At 37.3% G+C, this 21,405-nt stretch overlaps 1 protein-coding gene across 1 annotated transcript; it reads left to right on the top strand.

The window, feature by feature from the left end:
• Nucleotides 1-5,354: 5,354 nt before the first annotated feature.
• LOC129754901 (mucin-4-like) lies at nucleotides 5,355-21,379 on the top strand. Its single transcript, XM_055751163.1, has 2 exons — nucleotides 5,355-6,308; nucleotides 14,711-21,379. Exons 1-2 carry the CDS (start codon nucleotides 5,358-5,360, stop codon nucleotides 15,038-15,040), a joined length of 1,281 nt encoding a protein of 426 aa, XP_055607138.1. The 5' UTR covers nucleotides 5,355-5,357; the 3' UTR covers nucleotides 15,041-21,379.
• The last annotated feature ends 26 nt before the right edge of the window (nucleotides 21,380-21,405 follow it).

Below are 21,405 nucleotides of genomic sequence, written 5' to 3'. Positions count from 1 at the left end.
CTACGCCGACGTGTCGTAAAGCGACAAATTCAAGCGCACAACAATATAGCCCGCAAAACACAACCAGTTAAGAAAGTACCACAACCAGAAGATCCGGAGAAAAAAGAAGATCAACAACAACAGCAGCAACCAACGAAGCCAATATCGAAAAGAGATCACCTCACCGCAGAACCAAAAACACCAGTTCCCATGCTGGATTCTGATTCCCCCACAAGGAAGAGAATCACTTCACAGCCAACCCCTCCCGTGACGGTCGAAAATGTGGAAGATAAAAATCTACACACAGTTGACGACAACTGCACAATATTGACCCGTGTAAGGGCCGCTCGTATGCAAACCTATCCTCACTCCTCTTCCCTTCCCAAATCCTGACCTTCCGTCATTTCCTCCCTCAATAGTTATGTTATATAATTGACCCACGGCCCCTAAAAACTTGTAAAAGTAAAAGAGCCTTAAATAAACTATTTGAATAAAAAAAAAGGTATCTACTTCATCAAGTTCTTTCAAATGAACATTGTAATGTATGGAACTCACCATCACCTCGTGCGATATCCAGCTTCGTCTGGTGAAGAACAATCCGTTATATTTTTTTTTTAAATCAACCAACAGTTCTGAAATATCTGCTGATTTTCACTCACAATGTCCACCGTTAATTTAGACCGGTTCGATTCTAGTTTTCTCAGTATTTTTTCCCTTTTCCTTGCAAGGGATAACAGGGATTACATTACCTAATTTCAGAAAAAAAGTATTTTTGATACCATATTGTTCTAATGGAATGAAGGTTTACGTTTTAGCTGAAAAAAGAGATATGAGAATTTTGATGGTGGCTCCATAGAGTGCACATATTCTACACTTCTATTTTTCATTATTCTGAATTCTCTGCCTTGAAGCAGCAGATAGGAACAATCTTCTATAAGCTCCCTGCAGGAGCAACACTAAATAAAAAGCTCAAATATTTGAAGGTTTTTATTTCAAAATTTGACCCTTTTGTGGAGGGTCTTCCATATAAAACGTTCAATACACAGTGGGAAAATTCGGACCCAAAATCGAAAAAAAAAAAAACGAAGCCGCCGGTTTGAGAGTCTGGAATAGTATTTACCACATGTGAAATTTCCACAGACACTCAATTCGCCGCTGAATTTACCCGGAGCTATCTGAGTGAAGTGTTATTTGACCTTATTTGCCCAGTATTGAGTTTTTTTTTATTATATGTGCTACAAGCATAAAATTTTGTGTCATTGAAATTCCGTAGAATGAACTCAATGATATTTAAATTTGTTTTTAAAATGCCTACTTACTGGTGAAAGGATAAAAGGACGCGATCGGTTTTGCTCCTCTTTACCCCTATGAAGAAAATGTGTCGATCGATTTTTACATAATGAATATCAATTAAAAAGCTCAAAAATGGACTCAACAACGCCGAAAGTTTCAGATCGTTCGTCTGATTTATTGAATATATCTATTCAAAAATTAATTTATTTTGAATATCTTGAATCATCAATCTTCAAGAAACATTAATTTCACATTGAATTTTTTTCCAACAATTTTCGGCTGTAAAATTTTTTTGATCAAATTAAGTTTCACGAAGTTATGATTGTTTATTTTTCTGAATAATAAGAGTCAAATAAAGCTTCACTCAAATGTCTCCGATCTAGCTCGACGGCAGATTTGAATTTCTAAGAAAATAGTACATGATAAGTAATATTTCGGGTCTTCCATTTTAGACTTCGAGTTTTTTGGGTTTTTAGAACAATCTTTAGATTCTTTGCATAAAATATTGAGTGAATGGTCGGGATGAAGGATTTCAAAATAAATCTGATCAAAGTAGTCCCTCAAAGCCAAAGCAGTTTAAGAGACACTTTTCAGACATTGCAAGTTGCCCGACTTGTTAATAATACATAGATAAGCTTTTCAAAGAGTTTAATAATCTCAAAACTTCAATTTTAATATTTGATGATGGAAAAAATATCATCACAACAAAAAATATTGCGGAAATTGCACCTATTTAGACTCCTGTGCAAATAATTTCCACGCAGAAATATTTTCGCACTGACGCACACATAGACAATCTGTGTCAGTTTTTCAAATCAGCCGTTGCTCGCTTCTGATTTTCGAATCACATTTCCAAACGGCATAATCGTTATTGTTTTGGCGAAAATTATTATGAAATGCGAACCAAGGAGTTTAATAACGAAAATTTACCGATCAACAAATGAAAAGAAACGAACAGAAAACAGATTGCATTCTGTACATTCGGGTACAAGAATGTAAGTGGAACAAATAAATCATGCATTTCGGGCGTTTTTCGAATTAATGAAAAATTAGCCAAAAAATTATGGATTCCCTGACAATTTTTACTGACACACCAGTCGCAATTGTTTTTTATTCAATTTTATCCAAAGATGTAAAGAATATCGATATGTGTCATTGTCTATGTATAGGTCTGGGAGCAGATTTTACTGCGCGCAAATTATTTGAACGGGGGTCTAAATAGGTGCAATCTGCGCAGTTTGTTAAAGACGGCAACGGTGCGTATGAAAGTTGATTTTTTGGTAGAAATAATTTGAAGTTACTGAACTCTGATGTTGGTCCTTTTTTCATATAGTCCCATTTCAACTTTTAGCACATGATAGTTTATATAAAGAATGTGATGGTGTTAGTGAGTGCGGAATTGTTATCTGTCAAATCAGATTCTCTCAATAGTCTAAAAATTCATGCAATTGACAATATCACATCAACAAAATCCAGTCGAAATCGGAACAACATAAAACAAGAAAAATATATTCATGGAAATATTAAGTGTCTTTGAATAAACGTTGAATTATTGATAACCAACATTGAGTGCATAAACTATGAAAATTCTGAGTGGAAAACACTTAATTAGAGCACAGGAATCACTAAAGCTAATAGTTTAAGCAAAAAAACATGCCATATTAAAAGACAATCCATGTTTTTTCAGTTGCATGTAATCAATGATCGTGTTCAATTTGGTTTGGAAATTTGTATGAAAGAAGAATTTTTTGCATATGATATCACCCAAGAAATTCAAATAAGCATGAAATGGAGTTTGCCTTTGATTAGATATTGATTTTACCTATTCTTAGAGCAAGTTAACTCGTGTTGGAAGTGATAGAAATTTAAGCACATTTTGAAAACATAACCATGCAGAAGCATTTTCTAGATCTGCGGCCTTCAAGTATTTTGACAACAATGGGGCAGGAGGAAATTTCGCGGACCGATATTTTTTCTAGTTATATATGGATCGTAATTGCTTTCCAAAATCATGGTGTTAAAATCGTCCAACAAACGTTTCGTGAAGAAAATCGATCCGAAAAATGTTTTGTTCTGACGTAAAACCTTATCTGCCGTACCTAAAAGGAATGTTAAGGTTTTGTTTATCAATTAGCACAAGAATCGCGTGAAAAAAAAAACAAGAAAAACTAAATTCTGTCGTTAGTTGCATATTTTACAGCAGAATATATCGTTAAAACCTCATTTAATCAGCAGACATTCCTATTAACATGATTCAGTTTTTTTTGGGAAAAAGTTAAAAACAGCTGAAATTTTGACAAATTAAGTCATTCCGTGCAATAATGGGTATTTAAGGGGACAACGATTGGCTAATCACCCTATATATTTGTAACAATCTCTTTGTTCATTAATTTTTGTTATTGTTATATTGACATTTGTGTATATTTTTTCAGTTTTTGTCATTTTCTAACCTGTGCCATTTTTTACTGTTTTTGTCGTTTAGGTCTTTTTCGTTATTTTGGTTTTTTTTGCCATTTTGGTATTTTTTGTTATTTTTATCATTTTACCTCAATTCGGCTTAATTTGTCATTTAAAATTAACTGTCCCTATTTTTTTTAATAGTTTTTTTTTTCTCCATTGCCTTTGTTTCCACATACAAACTTGACTAATCCTATCTTTTAAGTTCTTGTCAGGGTAAGGCAAAGTATTTATGCGAATGGAAATAACCGACTCATTATCGTGATGGACGTTTAAGAAGTGTATTCGAAAAAATAAAATGCAACCCTTTGTTTTTTTTTAATAACTTCCGAATGCATGGTTGAAAATTGATGAAATTTTCAACAACTGCCTAGAAATGTTATGTTCACATGTGCAATTTCTTGTGACGTTCTGTAAAGTAGTTTTCGAGATAGCGTCGTATTTATTAAAAAGTTATTTTTGGGCACAACTCGCGCCGTCTATAATGTATACTATGAACCACCCTTCATACAAATTATGGATATTTTTGATTACGTTTAGTGTTTCTTGAAGCTTTACTTCTAGATCTTGGTTGGATCTGGAAGATCCAAACAGAGTATAAACTTTGTAGGATCTATTGAAGTGCTCTGCAGGGAAAACGGTTTGCATTTGGAGGCACCCTTCTTTGTATATTTAGCCATTCATCGAGTCAATTGATTTGAAACATTGACTGATTTGAAGCTTCCATAGGTCGTCATTCGCCTCGAGTACTAGACATATTTTTTTTTCTATTTCCCACGAAGAGTTTCTGCCTGGAAACCTGCCAGGTGACTGTTTAGTTTGTTTGTTTAGCTGTCCATTGAGAAATTTTTCAAAATATTCCCTCACAAGAAGTCCAAATATTTTGCGCACGATTTGACCACCGTATTTTGTTTATTTTTCCGGTTGGCAGCTTTTCTAGCTTCTACCTAAAGGAAGTCAGGCCTGTTTATTAAACAGCTAGATGAATCAGTCGGAAAAATTAACCTTTTTTTATTACTTCTCCCAATGAAATTTTCGGACTACACTCTGTGAAACCTCTCACATTCCTGAACTTCATGGAATTAATCGTTTTCACCTTTATTCAAATTTAAGCTGACTGTTAGATTCGCTAGGACTCCTTAAACGATTTATCCTAAAAAACTTTTGCCGAATAGCTGATTTCTAGTTGTTTTTGGATCTCCCATTGAGACTTTCCTGAATTTTTCTCTCGCCCAAAAATTTTTGTTATTAAATTATTGTTATTAAAATTAAATGCCAACACAAGCACAGAGCTCGACTGATTCACTCCAGAATATTTTCGCTGGCTGCTTTACCGATTGTTGATTCCTTCCTCCTTTGTCTTGTGATGGGATGGCATTCGGTGCAAGCTGTTCAAATCCTATGCCAATTAGGTGCTCACATCTTCAAACTACGATTGGAGTGGATCTTGATCTGTGAACAATCTGTAAACGTTTATTTTACTTACTTTGGGCCAAACTTGAAATTTTGTTCTCCAATACATTTTCTAGTTTCAGATCTTTCAATATACATACACCTAAAAACGCAAACCCACGTTAAAAATACAAAACCATTTTAACAAAAATGTTCATCTTTTTTCAGTGGCAGAAATGGCTAAGATTGCACTCGGCCTTGCGCCCGGTCAATCGAGTTCGAGCGGCGTGTCCAGCCTATCAGCAAGTCTAGAGTCATCTTCGTCGGTCAGCACTCTCCCGGCAGCAAAACGAGGTCGGCTGCTAATACGACAGCAGCGAATAAAAAAGGAAAGCGACTCATCCTCGTCCGGACAGCAGTACGGTTCGGATCTGGACACACCGGACGGAACAACGATTTACTCTCAAAATCTGCTTTCCGTTCCAACGCATCACCGATTCGAACGACAGGTTTCGGAACCGATCATACCCTGTACTCCGATTGTTTCGTCACCCGAAATACGTTCGATAGCGGTAGAAGGTGATCGGCTTCATTCGGGCAACTTACTTACGGTGCCGCAACAGCACTTTTTAGTGAAGCAGCATTCCCACCCGCTGCTTCCGAGTCAGACCTCGAGCTCGTTGGGCTCATCGCATCATCAAACGTACCAGACCATTCCTACCTACACGTTACAACGTCAGCTCTCTCATCCAATGTCGGTGACCGTACAAAACTCGAGCCCTATGACTTTGGTCACGAGCAGTGGCGGTACATCTCACTATTTGGCATCGTCAACTTCGCTCAAAGCGACGGATTCTGACGATGAAACTGCATCCCCTTCGGCAACATCTGGTGGTACCGCATCCATTCCCCAGATCCATCTACAAACCGATCGAACGATGAGCCCTACTGTAGTCATTGTTCCGGAAATGGAATCCCTACATCATCAGCAATCACTTTCCACCCAAGGTAGCTCGTCTAGCGCAAGTGGCTTATCGCTCTCGGTCAATACCGTTACGACGTGCAGCACTTCCAACGTGAGTAGTTTATCGGCAGCCGGCAGTTTGCTAACTGAGCTCCCTACGACCCCGACAACCACCCGAATCAAGGCGGACGATCTGCTGAGTCGATCCTCGTCATCACCATTGGTAAGTGAACGTCGAAAGTACCTTGAGGCTGCTGGTAGGATGACCTTTTATCTTCCAACTTTATTGAAACACAGGCAAAATTTGAAGTCATTCGGATAACTCTATGGCGACTCTCAAAGCCATTGAATGGAGAAAAATATGTTTTCAAAAAATATATATGTATATATTTATTTTTGGCAACACTGTAAAATCAACAAACATTTGTGCTCGTTGTCGTCAAGGTTTTGTTTTAAGTCGAATAAAAACTTTTAGAACATTGCAAAGCGGCAAACTTGAGATAGCTTGGATGCCCAATTAAACCGTAAAGCTTCGTTTAAAATATTGTCAAACCACCTTTGATATTTTCATAAAAAGCGTCTTAGACCGTGGCTTCATTGGTTTTTTATGACATGTTTGTTTGTTGGAAAAATTTCAGTTTATGATATATGAATATAGAAAAATTGAAGAAAGGAGGTGCATCGTTTATTAAACGATTTTCGTCTGTTGTAACGCGACAAAAATTCTTTCAAACGAAATAAATATTAAATTTATTTAGCAACACAATACTAAAGGGGGTCCTCTATGAAATTGCCACACACAAAATTGATTCGCAAAATTCAAGTTTTCATCCGATTGTGATTAAATTTTCAGGGATTGAAAAATAGCTATTAAACTTCATTTTATCATTTTACTCGTATTTTATTAACAGTCCATACGCAAATGCCCGCACCTCGGTCTTAACCCCGGCCATAAGATTCTGCACAACCTGTTAATCAACTGTTTTTTTTGCATGTAAACCCATACTTTCTTCAGTTCCTCGACTGTCTTCACTACCTTAGGTCGTTTAAGAAGGTGTTGCTTGATAATCGCTCAGTACTTCTCGATGGAGCGGAGCTCCGGAGTGTTGGGAGGGTTGAACATTTTCGGCACGAAATTGACATTATTGTCCGCATACCACTTCAAAACGTCCTTGGAGAAGTAGCTTGAGGCCAAATCCGGCCAGAAGATTGTTGGAATGTTGTGGGCCTTCAGGAGAGGAATCAGCCGCTTCTAGAGGCACTCTTCCATGTACACCTGTCCGTTCATCGTGTTCTGGGTCACGAAAGGTGCACTCCGCTTTCCGCACGTGCAGATGGCTTGCCAAAGCAGAAATTTATTCGCGAATTTGGACATCTTCTGAGTGCGGACATGCTCTGAAACGCTGATTTTATCCTTAGCTGTGAAGTCGTGTGAAGTGTTCGGAGTCGGCCTTCATATATGTTTCGTCGTCCATGATTCAGCATTCAACTTTCGTCAACATGTTGAGGCACAACTTCCTGGCACGGGTTTTGGCGGACTTGTTCTGCTTCTCGTCGCGATTAGGGGCCTTTTGTACCTTGAAAGTTCGAAGCTCAGCCTTAGTTTTGGTCTTCTGGACAAAACTTCGCTTTATTTGCAGCTTCTTAGTCACATCCCGAACGGAGGCGTTCGGGTTCCGGTTGAAGGCCCCAACTAAGCGGTTGTGATTTTTGGTGTTGTACGGAATACTTTTTCCTTCACTTCTGGGCTTCCGATCGGTAGTCAATCGTTCCTCGAACCGCAAAATCACTCGCAACACCGTGGAATTCGCGATTCCCAACGTTTTAGCGATGGAACGATACGAGAGATCCTTGTTCTCGTGATGAATGAGCAAGAATTTATCACGCACGAGCTGTTCTTCCGACTCCATTTCCGCAAGTTTTGATCACGAGACTTTAAAACTTGCAGGATGTATACATTGCACCACATTGCACTATGAACTAAATCCACCCAAATTTTCATTTAATTTTACCCAACGGTAACAGAAAAAGCAATTTCATAGTGTGGCAACTTCACCGTGGATACCCTTTATTCACAAATAACAGATCGTGATTGAAGATTACAAACTATATTTTTTTTATCAAAGGGTACACAGTGTACCTTGGAAGCTAGCAGGGATATTTTTTATTCCAATATGCATGCGCATGGTTTTAAAATGATATTTGCGGTATTGATGACAGCTGGAAATTCACGGAGGATCTTTCCACTTTTAAACCGTATTTGCTTATTCCGAGTGTTGCACTGGTGCACCACTAAGTGCTGTCATCTTGTTTGTTTATTCGGACAGTGTTGCACTGGTTTTGATCTGGTGTCGCACTGCCATCACGCGGTAGTTCCACAAAAAATTTTGTCAGTGTTGCGAGAGAACGTGTAAGCGAGTGAGGTAGCAATACACCGGCGACGATTTGTATATTAATTAGAAAAATGCGGTATTAGAAATGCGGATCAAAACTTTGAAAAAAATACATTTTGAAATCTTGTGCATGTCTTTTGGCCTTAAAAACATCCCGACTACCTTTCTTAATGAACAAGAAATCTTGCGCATGTCTTTTGGACTTAAAAACATCCCAACAACCAATCTAAATGAAGAAGTTTTAAAAAAGTCGAGGCAAGGTTAGGTAGAATGTATTTTATTTTCAAAAATCAATTTATGAGAATTTTGAACAGTTTGTTCATGTGATTTATGTAATAACATTAGAAGTTTAAAAACGATACATTTTGACTTTGGAAACCTCCATATAGAACTAAAATCTTGGAAAAAAATAAAAAAGTCATTAGCTCTCATCCGTAAGTTCTATGAGTGTCAATTTGACACTCATGAATAAAACCGTTGCATCTCTTTTGGCTCTAAACCGATCTTCAAAGTTGACAGTTTTAGAAACTTTGTAACGTAACTAAAACATAACTTTTAGACATTTTTAACGTTATTTAATTGTTTTTGTGAAATCCTGGTTCTAATCTTAGTAGATACATTTTGAAAAGTGGTTTCAAGATTTAACGTAGTTCAACGTATTCTCATAATTCGAAACAGAAAAGATTCGATGAGTTTTCAAAGGCAGCTGATTTAAAATATTTGTCTGCATTTTCTCAGATTATTTTAAAAGTATTTTAAAGCAAAACTTTCTAAATTTCATATCATATTCATATCATATCATATCTATTGGGAATGAGTATATTATAGCGCCAGCACTAAATTTTAGTTCGGAAGTCCGGACTTCCGATCCCGAACTCACTTCCGAACTTTTAACAGTTGTGTTTAAAAAAATGACAGTGTATTATATGCAACGTTGCCACACATAAATCTATATCCACCAGAGTATCTCTACATACATTAAGCGGGCCACAGATTACACAACATTTGTACAAATGCGATGAAATTCGATGAAATTGTGCCGCTGTGAACACGATTTGCATCGTGTATGACACTGCTTGAATGAGCGCCCAAACGGTTTGAGTAAAATCGGTCGGGATCGAAATATTTTGTACAAACCATCCTCCCAGTCGGGGTGGAGATGGTTTTTTTTGCTACTGTTGCCGTTTTCGCCAGCAATCGTTTGTGTTTGCGTGAAATATGTTTGTATAGTGTGTGGGCGAGCAAAGATCAAACAATCGTCGTGGAATCATCGAATTTGCACAGGCCATTTGTGTTCTATGGTCCGCTCTACGGACAAGAATGAGATACACAAACGATTCAAATGAATTTTTGGCAACGTTGATTTTATGTGAATTTGAAAACAGAAAATATCGTGGCGCACGCTTAAATAAAACGACTCAATATGTTTTGGTCGGAAGTCAGCCAGGATGCCAGTTCACCAACGACGTTTATATTTTTTTTTTATCTAAACGCACAATATCAGGAGAGGTTAGATTGTCAGAGAAGTTGTACACAAACAGGTGGATATATGACGCGAAATTGCCATGAAGAAATACGAAAGACTACAGTAGATAAACATAATAAGAAACAATCACTCGATTTCGTTCTCAACTACTCCTCCTGGCGTGATCTGAATCGGAAGTATACCTTCGCAATGTAAGCCATTGAAACCCACGCCTCAGTTATGGATGTCTCAAGAGAAGTCCACGGAATTTACAGACCACCCGCATATTCTTTCAGCTTGTTATGTGCTCAGCTTGAATCTCTTCTCGCATCTACGCCTGATTCGCACTCTTGCCTTATTGTCGGTGATTTGAATGTTCCTGTAAACCTTGTAAATACAAATATTGTGCGAAGATACAAATCATTATTAGAATCTTTCAGCTTCGTTTGTACAAATTCTTACACAACTAGGCCGAAAAGTCAAAATATTTTAGACCATGTGATATGTAAAACTAAAGATATCGAACGCCTCAAAAATTTTACGATACTTACTGATAAAAGTGATCACTCGCAAATTCTCACATTATTCGAAATGTTATCAGAAAGACATAGTATGGTTTTAAAAAAAGATATTACGGATCATTCAAAACTTAATAACCTATTTACGAGTTATCTTAGCTCTTTTGTCCCTGGAGACAATGTGAACAGCGGAATTGTAGAATTAACATCTACTTACACTCGAATGTTGAAGCAGTGTACAAAAACAGTTTCTAAACAAATAAACCTGAAGCGTAGATACTGTCCTTGGATGTCGTATGACCTATGGGCTCTAATAAAATTAAAAGATAATTATTTGAAACGAGTAAAAAATCATCCTAATGATGATAACCTTAAAGAAATGCTTAAACACATAAACAAAAAACTTTGTAATAAAAAGAAAACGTGTAAAAGGCTGTATTATGAACGATTACTGAATGATACTACCCACTCTAAACTCTGGAAAAATATAAATCAACTTTTAGGGAAATCTAAAACATCTTCACCGATCACTCTTACAGATGGCGAAGAACTCATTACAGGTCAAAAACGTGTTGGTGATAAGTTTAACAAATATTTCTCATCGATTGGATCAGATCTTGCAAAGGAAATACCCATTGAAACTGAATATGATGTTTTGTCCAATATTAATGAAATCCAAAACTCAATTTTTCTGCAACCTACTGATGAAACCGAAGTCAATTCTGTCATTATTACCCTTAAAAACAAAAAAAGCTGTGGGCCCGACAGTTTTCCCGTAAGTGTGTTAAAAAATAATAGTACTATATTTTCTCACATTTTGAAAAAGTTTTTCAATTTAATAATTGAATCTGGAACGTACCCAGATTGCCTTAAAATTGCAAGAGTGACTCCTATATTCAAATCGGGTGATCCAGAAGATGTTAATAACTATAGACCAATTTCAAGTCTCAGCGTTTTTAGTAAAGTCTTTGAAAAACTTCTGGTAAATAGAATAACAAATTTTCTTAATTGCAACCATGTTCTGTACAGTATGCAATATGGATTCAGAGCAGGATCAAACACTCTTATCGCAATCTCTGAACTCGTGGATTCCATAATTAAGGACATCGATTCCAAAAATATAGTTGGTGCTTTATTCCTGGACCTAAAGAAAGCATTTGATACGCTCAATCACGGAATTCTTCTGGAAAAACTAAACAAATATGGTATTAGGGGAATCGCAAATGATTTAATTCGGAGTTATCTTTCGGATAGGAAGCAATATGTAGTAATGCAAGGAACAGAGAGTGATATGAGAAACATTAGCGTAGGCGTTCCACAAGGCAGCAATATAGGGCCTCTGCTCTTTCTTTTGTATATAAATGATTTATGTTAAGCTTGCCAGATTGCCCGGTTTTATCCGGGTTTGCCCGGATATTTGATGCAAAATTTCGAGAAAGTCCGGTCCGGCCCGGTTGCCCGGATATCGTGAAAAAAGTCCGTATACTGCCCGGTTTTTTTTACAATTTTCACAAAGAAACCAAAAAAAAAATCAAAGTTTTTCAGTAAGTTTCAGCAAAATCGATTAACGATATGGAAATTTTCAACGGTTGTTTCAAATAATTTCGCTGATTTACTTTTATAAACCTTTAAATATTTAAGTGTTCCAAAAAGTTTTTGGAAGTCAGCAATTACACTAATAAAATATTAATTTAATTTTTTCGCATTTTTTCTTTGCTTTTATATATATTAACACCTAAATTTTGCCCGGTTTTTGCCCGGTTTTTGGATTTGAAAAATTGAAATCCATGCCCGGATTTTGCCAGGTTTTTTCGAAAAAATGCCCGGAATTGCTAGGCCCGGATGGGAGTGGAAAAAATTCTGGCAACCTTAATTTATGTAAACTACCACTTATTGGCACAGCAAGGCTATTCGCTGATGACACAGCACTATTCTATACAGGGAAATCTCCGAATACTATAATTGATAACCTGGAACATGACTTACAATTACTATCTGTATATTTCAACAGCAACTTACTATCTTTAAACTACACAAAAACCAAATATATGATATTTCGCTCGTCCAGGAAAGTTTTACCACCACATAGAGATCCAAATATGAACCAGTTTGTTATAGAAGAAGTAAAAACCTTCAAATACTTAGGTATTCATCTGGATAATACTCTCTCGTGGAATTGTCACATACGAAATCTTGAAAAACGAATTTCCCCGCTTTGTGGTGTTCTGTGGAGGTTACGAAATTTTGTGCCTAAACATGTCTTATTGAAATTCTATTATGCTTTTATCCACTCAGTCTTACATTATCTTATCTCAGTCTGGGGTCGAGCGTCTCAATCACATCTACAAAAGCTTCAATCATTGCAAAACAGATGTTTAAAGAATATTTACAACCTCCCTATGCTATACTCAACAAAACTTATTTATTCATCTATTTCTCATAACATTTTACCAATAGCTGATCTTTGCGATTTCCAAACCATAATGTACGTCTTTGACAACATACACTCATCAAATACCATCCAGAACATTAATTTTACAACAGCTATTAGAACACATAATACCCGTTTTTTTAATTATCTACAACCCTGTCGGTCGTTTACAACTTTAGGGCAGAAACGAATTTCTTTCATCGGACCAACCAAATATAACATCTTACCCAATGATCTTAAAGAAATAAATAGTAGATCCATATTCAAAAACAAACTGCTTCAAATATTTAAGGAAAAAATTAGTCATTAAATAAATCGAACAAAGCAAGCTTTTATGATATTTTTAATTATGTAGCTTAAATTTAGTGTAACCTTAATTTTAAAATGTAAAATATCTTGTAACTTCTAGTATAATCTATTTTGTTTAAATTTTGTTTGTCTCAAACATGAATCTCTTCAAAGGAAATCTTTTTTCCATTGAGATTCATAGCGTAAATTAGTTTAAATAGTATTCGTCACATTTCCTCGCAATTAATTAAAATTTTGAGTTCTCAGCATGAGTAAAATTTGCTCGCGTATTGTATTTTTATTCTCTTTTCGTTTGCTGCCAGACGTGCTGAGAACAGTAGCGTCCATTACCAGGGGGCTCATACGAGCTTTTTGGTGTGGGGGAGTGAGGTGGGCCGCTACATAAAAAAAAAAAAAAAAAAAAAAAAAAAAAAAAAAAAAAAAAAAAAAAAAAAAAAAATCGACATTTGGGTGAGAGGATCCACAGGCCTACTCTTGAACATTCGCCCATATCGAAAAGTCGAAGAGGTTCAAATCCAGACGGCTCGGAAGTCAAAGATCCTTCGACCAAAACCTCATATTCTCCTCCAATCAGGTTTGGATCCGTTTCAGGGTATAGCATGGGCTTCATCTTGTTGGAAAACAATATTTTCGGGATCGTGGAAGTTTTGCCGAATCCACAGAAGGATCTGATTCTTCAAAATGTCCTTGTAGACTTCAGTATTAATTTTTACTCCAACTTTAATGAAAACAGGGGACATCTTCAATTCATACGAGGCAACCGCTCCAAATACCATGACTCAGGCGGGATGCTTGGTATTATTTAAAATTGAATTTCATATTCATTGGAACATCCTTAGCCCTAATAGGTGACCTATCCGTATATGAATTGGACACCGGATCTATCGAAAATGGTTTTTCCACAGCGAACACGACGCTCAGCTGCATCTTCTTCGACTTAGACAGCAATCGCTTCGTGAGCTCAAGTCACAGCGTTTAATTCGTTCAGTTATCAAATGGCGCTTGGCTCTTACCCTTGAGGATGCATTCAAGTCACCTTTGACCATTTTTTACAAGGAAGAATTCGACGAGATATTCGCTTCCTTAGCAGAATGAACGTTGCCTTCTTCTGCCCGGCTTCCGTGGACATGGTCCACCAGAGAACGATTCACGCGGTAAACATTCGCTAGATGGCATGCTAAAGCCGCTGCAATCAGCTTGGAAGATTTTTGGGCGAGAAGCAAACTGGTGACATTCTTCTATGAGTACATCTTCTTCTTCTTTCTTTCTCGGAGCTTCTGCTCCAGATGAATGGGCCAGTGACAACGACTATATGCCCAAGAGTACATCTTCCTGATGTAGAGTATACGCTGCATTGTTTACGTTAATTGACAAATGAAGGTTTGAGCTAAAACACACACAAAAGAAAATCTTCAAAAATCGTCAAAAACAACCCAAATACTGTACTACTTCAACCAGAGGAAATATCATAGATTCAACTTACAGAACAATTGTTTTTCACGATTTCAGACTAGCTCTCGTTCAGCGGACATCCCCGGACTCGATGGGCAACGATCCAGCCACTGTCCGGTGGTTCGAGAGGGCCCGGCGTTGGGATGCAATTTTTGTTGGAATACCATCGACGCGCACGGGCGAATCCTGCGGCGGAAAACGAAATACCACTGCCCGGAATGTCAGACCAATCTGTGCATCGTTCCCTGCTTCCAGGAGTACCACGAGAGGCAATCGGCCGAGAATCCCACCCCCACCGGAAACGATGGCCCTAGCAGCAGCAGTGGGAACAGTGGAGGCAACAGTAAGTCTGGCCTCAGGAACTACCCGAAGTCAGGTTCGATGTAAGGAGGGTATGAATAATTTTGTGTTTTTGTGACGATTGGTCGTCTGACCATCGGTAAACTTTGGAAATTGTTGTTCGTTGTTGACTTTCTGATGAACATGCGTAACATGGTATACTTGTAACAAGATTTTTAACGATTAAGACAACAATCAACAATAGCAAACAGTCCGAATCGCTCCCCACGGTCACGGTTCCGAAATGGGCGCAGACCGTGATCGTATCGTACTCTCTACTATAAATATTTTGTCGGTGGAGTGATCGTCGGATAAACTTGTAATTTGGTAAAATTTGTCCAAGACCTTCCCTAGTTGGGTAGCTCGGCTGAAGGCATCATATTTTTGTGTAAAGAAAAAAAAACAAACAAGAGCCTTAAATGATCACTGCTTTTTTGGTGAAAACGAATTCGTAAGCCGTAACAGAGGTAGAGTATAAACACTAACCACTAGACGTAGTACCTACATGTAGATTGTGTTTTAGTGAACTATGATGAGTGTAGCTAGGAACAATAAAACTAATACAATTGAAAACTTACACACCGTAAACATACGATTACATACATACATATTTGGAAGGAATCGATCCGAGATCATAACCGGTCATAACTGTTTAGCAGTGTTCAATTGATTGTTTTCGTGGAAACGAACAAGCAGAAACATCTTGGGAAGATGGCTGAGCCATACTGTTTATAGACGTATCTAAATAGGCAAATACATACTAAATAGGCAGCAGTGCATTTTCTCTAAACTGATTTTTCAGCCGTTTTCGGTGTCCAGGGTAAGGGTTCGTGATTAACGTTTAGGACTGATTTTTTCCCACACAGATTCTTTTTTACTGCATTATCAATCGCAAAATAACTAATATCAAAAGTCAAATGAACGATTGGTGTTTTTAAAACTTTTTGTTTATTTCGTTTAGAATCCTTAAAGGCATCGTACCTTAGAAGATAGATGGAATGTAGTTAATGCCAAAATGCATGCGCATGAGTTAAAAATGCTATCTGAACTGTTGATTCGTCTGCCTGAAAGCTGAGATTCACGGTAGATTTTTCAACTTCCAGAATGACGCATCAACACTAGACTGCCCCAAATGATCCGACTTTTGAAAAAGTTATGTGCTGCAGGCTGTCAGGCAGGGGTCGCTCAACGAGCCTGAAGTTTGTATGGGATTTTGAGACATTTTGTTCGGGAGAAACATGAAAAACCAGTTTTTCATCAATTACTTTTTTTCCTGACGGTCGATTTCTTTCAAAAACGGGTTTTCTTAAAGGCTAAATTATGAAAAATATTTCATCCGAAGACTGTATTTCGATAAGAGTTAAGATAAAAAATTATTAGGCTTCAAAAATGGACTAACTTTTTTTTAGGATGGTATTCATCACTGTTCATGAGGCGTCAATATTTTCGACCGCCTCGACTCATTAACAAAGATGAATACCATCCTTAAAAAAGTTAGCCCATTTGTGAAGCCTAATATCTTTTTTATCTTAACTCTTATCGAAATGCAGTCTTCGGATGAAATATTTTTCATAATTTAGGCTTTAAGAAAAACCGTTCTTGAAAGAAATTGGCCGACGGGAATCACAGTTATTGATAAAAAACTGTTTTTTTTTTCATGTTTCTCCCGAACAAAATGTCACAAAATCCCATACAAACTTCAGGCTTGTTGAGCGACCCCTTCTCGTGATCCGATCTGGCCCAAATGTGACGTGCGATCTTGTACTAGGACTAGGATCAATTTTAACCTGCAGCGCATAACATTTCACAGGTTTTGAATTTCCCATACAATTTTGGGGCAGTCTATCAACACCTAAAATGACAATTTTTAACCTTGCGCATACCTTTTGGTCCTGAAAACATCCCAACCACCTTCCAAAGTACAAAAGTTTTGAAATATACTGAACAACCAAAAGTAACATATAGACATAAATGAGTGATCTACAAAGCGGCTGGTTTTATTATTAAGGTTTCCAAGGGCTGCTATTGGAATTGATGGAAACACTAAGTGACTAAGCTGCTTGGCTATCTGAACAGAAATAAATTGTTATGAACATAATTTTCTGTTGGAGTTCAATAGCATATAGCTCAGCCTGAAAGACTGTACAATATCTATCAAGAGGTTGAGCATGTTCTATGTTCGACTCTCGACAGTAAATTTCTGCACCTGCACGGCCGTTTGGTACCTTCCAGGTACCGCCGGGTTCGAATCCGAAAACTCCCGCCGTAGATGTCGCACAATTAAAACCGGCTTAACTTTTTCTGGCACCTTCTTAAGTTGGTGACTCTGCTTCGTCTTTTTTTGCCGCGTGGAATCCAACCAAAAACGTTGTTTTCTTCTCGTCGCTTTTGACGTTTGCTCGCTGCAATTCGGAGGAGGCCGACTTGAAATCGGCTGTCATGCCGCAAATTTTCTTGTCGGCTTTATGTTCCGATACACGGTCATGTTCCTTTGACCAATTTTCTTCAATGTTATTCGCATTTAAAGTCTGTTTCACATAGAATCTGGTCGGATAAAATAGATCATTTCTCCGCAAAGAAATAACGCACAACAAAAGTAAAAATGTCATTTTGTATGGTTTTTATTGCACTTTAAGGGAAAAAATACATGAAAATCATTCGTCATCTTTTCGGATGAATTTTCGAACTTTTTTTTGTGATACCACCCGTCATTTTCTGCACAGTACTGCTGGTAACCTCATTCGCCATCTTGTTCCACCACTTTTCCATTTGAACGGATTTTTCATGGTTCTGTCACATTTCTTCAGTTTGCCCTTAACTTTTGCTCAATATTTCTCGATGGGACGAAAATCCGGACAGTTTGGTGGATTGATACTTTTTTCAACAAAATCGATCTTGTTCTCTTTACACCACTTAACGACATCCCGGCTGTAGTGGCAGCTTTCCAGGTCCGGCCAGAACTTCACCGGACCTTTGTGAGACCGAATGAATGGCAAAACCCTCTTCTGGAGATATTCTTATTTGTAAACATTTCCATTCATTGTGTCCCCAGTTACGAAAATCTTAGTCTTCTTCCCACAACTACAGATCCCTTGCCAAATCATCAACTTAAGAGCAAATTTATCTGCGGAAACAAACTTGAATCTACCCGTAACATTCCCTTTACGCTTCGCAAGGCAAAATTTGTTACCGGGTATTTGTCCAAAATCCATTTTGAAGTAAGTTTCGTTGACCATCAAAATGCATCCGTTGTACTTGGTCAGCACTTTCTCGTATAACTTCCTTGCCCTGGTTTTAGCAACCAGGTTTTGTTTCAGCGTCCTGTTGGGGTGTTTGCTTGCATGAATCGACCGCAAGCCTTCTCGTAAACAAATTCGTCTAGCTGTACCGTGGTTCGTCTTGAACTTTTTCGCCAAATCACGCTAGGAGATTCCAGGATTATTGTGAACTGATCGAATTACCTTCGCTCGCAGCTTCTGGTCATATGTTCCACTTTTTCGCCTGGTTTGTTTTGCTTGATCCACCGTAAGGGTCTCCCGGTAACGTTGCAGTACCGAATTTACAGTCGATTTAGGATAATTCAGGAATTTTGCGATCTTTACCCCTGACCACGTCGGTTTCCTACACACAAAAAAAAAGCATAGTAAAATTACTAGATCCGTGATTTAAACGAACAACACGCAACCATATTTTTGAGTCAATAATGTTTTGTTCTTGATATTACCATGCACATAGTAATTTTACTTTGTGTTAATTTTGGCTGCGCATAGTAATTTCGACTACGTTCATAGTAAAATTGTCAATGAAATCATGAGTATTTTTTACACCATGCATGGTAAAATTAATATGTTCAATTTTGAAAATAGTATGTGTTATGATAGAAACAAGCATATTAAAATGATTCAAATAGTAAAATTACCATGAAGCATGGTATGAATATCTCGTAGCATAATCGATTTTACTAATTATTGTGATATTTTGAGCCCTTTAATTGAAAATGCAATTTTTTCATATTACTTTTCTATTTCATAAGTAGTGTTTCACTTACATAACTTTTCTTCGTGTGAAGCACAGTACGCCGGACCGAATCACATCTGACGATTAATTGGAATATTCTGAAAACAAATTTATGAAAATCAATTAGTGGGCAAATTGATATTAATTATTTCAACTTACGCTTAAACCGCTGAATCTCGATTTTTTTTCCATACCGATTTGGGATGTTTCGGAACTCCTTTTGGCCATCGATGATAAACTTCCGTGGTGGGGGTCTGGGACTTGAGCAAGTGCCTCTTGAAATCGAAGTGCCAATGAATAAAATTCGGCTTCCGGCTCCAGCACTTCCAGTAGATTTTTTTTGCGATTTGAGCCGGGGCCGAGAGTTGGCCGGGTGGGAGGCCAGCTTTATGATCACAAATTGATTGTTAAACTAAACACTTACAATTTTACCCGCACCGGACAGCTTGTTCGCGTTCCTAAATCGCGACGAACGACCGAAAAGAAAACAAAACACATTCAAACGAAGCGCACTATGAAGAATTTACCATAGATATAGTATTTCCGACTTCACAAAAGACGATTACCATGCGCATAGTAATTGCAAGAACACAAATCGAGCAATATCTAAATATCATGCCTATGGTAATTTAGACACGGGAAAATTACTATGAGCTGTCAAAGTTCGCATAGTAAAAATACTATGTTGTAGTACTTTAAACCAGATTTCTGGTAGAAAATACTAAATCGTGGTAGAAAACACTAGATCGTGGACATAGTCAAATTATCATGATCCTGTATTTGGAAAACCCATGCAATTTTTTTCCGTGTACGTGAGTGTGCAGAATTTTCCCTCGCCTTTCGCGTTCCATCGTCGATAGCTTTTGACTGACTGCTTCAATCTTGATGAAATTTTCACAACTAAGTAAACAAATCATCCGGATCAAAACACTGTCGATAGATTCGCGATGTGACAACTAGGGGCGCTGCAGTAAATGAAAAAATGCGACCAGATTCTATGTGAAACAGACTTTACTCATTTTTTTTGTGTGCATTAGCCGTATTAACGAAATTTTGATCTAAGAAACTTTACAGTATCTAGCTGAACACTGTCTTCCACCCCTTCTTTTGGCGCCTTTTCAATTGAGTGTGTATATTTTATGTATGCAGAGTTTACGTCCTAGGACAAAATCTGGACCTTATTTGCAACAAACCAGACCACGGTCTATATCCGTGAAGGCAAAGATGAGGTGAAAATTGTAAATTATAAGTCTTTCCTTAAAATTGGATGGAATAATGTTGAGGCCAAAAGGCAATCAAATAAACCGAGTAAAAGATTTTTTTTGGATTTGTTCTTGAATTTGTCTCGAATAAGTCTACAAATTGATCAATAACTTTTTTTTGTACTTTCCAAGCCCTTTTTAGCAAATCACGAATCCGTACTCTATCAACCGGTAGCAAACAGTTCGATCTTTTGAGGTGTAGTTGTTAGGTGTTATGTTTCACAGTAATATACCTACTTAAAGCAAAGGACCGGATAAAACCGTTGATGACTCTCACACACAGAAATACACAGAAACTCTACTATTATAATAATGGAAAGTACCTGACATTTAGGAGAACGGGCGAACTACCAAGCGCTTGCAAACTATATTACAGAAATAGAAAAAGAAAACGGATTACGTGAATTTGAAGGAGAATAATCAAGAAAAAATGTTACGAAGCTTAAATAGATCCAATATACATATATTTTTCTATATTTTTAAACACACAGTTCGAAACAAGGAAAAAAAATCAAATACAGACGAGCTCCTAGTTGTGGTTCTCTATCCATCAGTTCAATCAGTAACACGTCCAAACCAAACCCTCTATCTATAGCTTGGTCTTTGCGAAGAACAAGTTTTGTGCAAAACAAGTTTCAATCTAAGTCGGAAACGAACACACTATTTTGGCTTAGGTTTAACTACAAACGAACGAGAAAAAAAAAGAAAAACACACTCACACAAATCATTAACAATATCGAAAAACATACAAACAAAATATCAATGGTAGCCAATTGAGCGTTTTAAAATTTTAATTGAATCTATCTGCTGCAATAATCGATTGGCGGTTGCTTTTCGTTTTTGTCACGCTGTGTAAAGTGTTGGAGCATGTGTGGTCTAATACGTGTAATGGATTGTCTAACGTTCGATGACAGGCATTTGTTTTTTGGAAGGAAATAACAGGAACGAATTTGAAAGTTTTGGTAGTTAAGTACGACTTGCTGTATAAATAATATATTATGACGAATGTGTTAAAAGGTCCCGGCAGGAGTTTTTTAAGAGATCAGGTGGAATCTTGCTACAAGAGATGATCGTATATATTGCTAAAATAAATGGTTTAAACAGATCACTCTTCGATGTAATACATTGTGCCGA

Source organism: Uranotaenia lowii, chromosome 3 (assembly GCF_029784155.1).
Source record: "Uranotaenia lowii strain MFRU-FL chromosome 3, ASM2978415v1, whole genome shotgun sequence".
Taxonomy (NCBI): domain Eukaryota; kingdom Metazoa; phylum Arthropoda; class Insecta; order Diptera; family Culicidae; genus Uranotaenia; species Uranotaenia lowii.
The sequence above is the reverse complement of the archived record's forward strand: the minus strand, read 5'-3'. Positions and strand labels throughout refer to the sequence as shown.

Excerpts from the sequence above, each read along its gene's own strand:
- LOC129754901 (XM_055751163.1), top strand. The coding sequence starts at position 5,358 with ATGGCTAAGATTGCACTCGGCCTTGCGCCCGGTCAATCGAGTTCGAGC. Across the intron at positions 6,309-14,710 it reads GATCCTCGTCATCACCATTG|ACTAGCTCTCGTTCAGCGGA; the intron begins GTAAGTGAACGT and ends TCACGATTTCAG.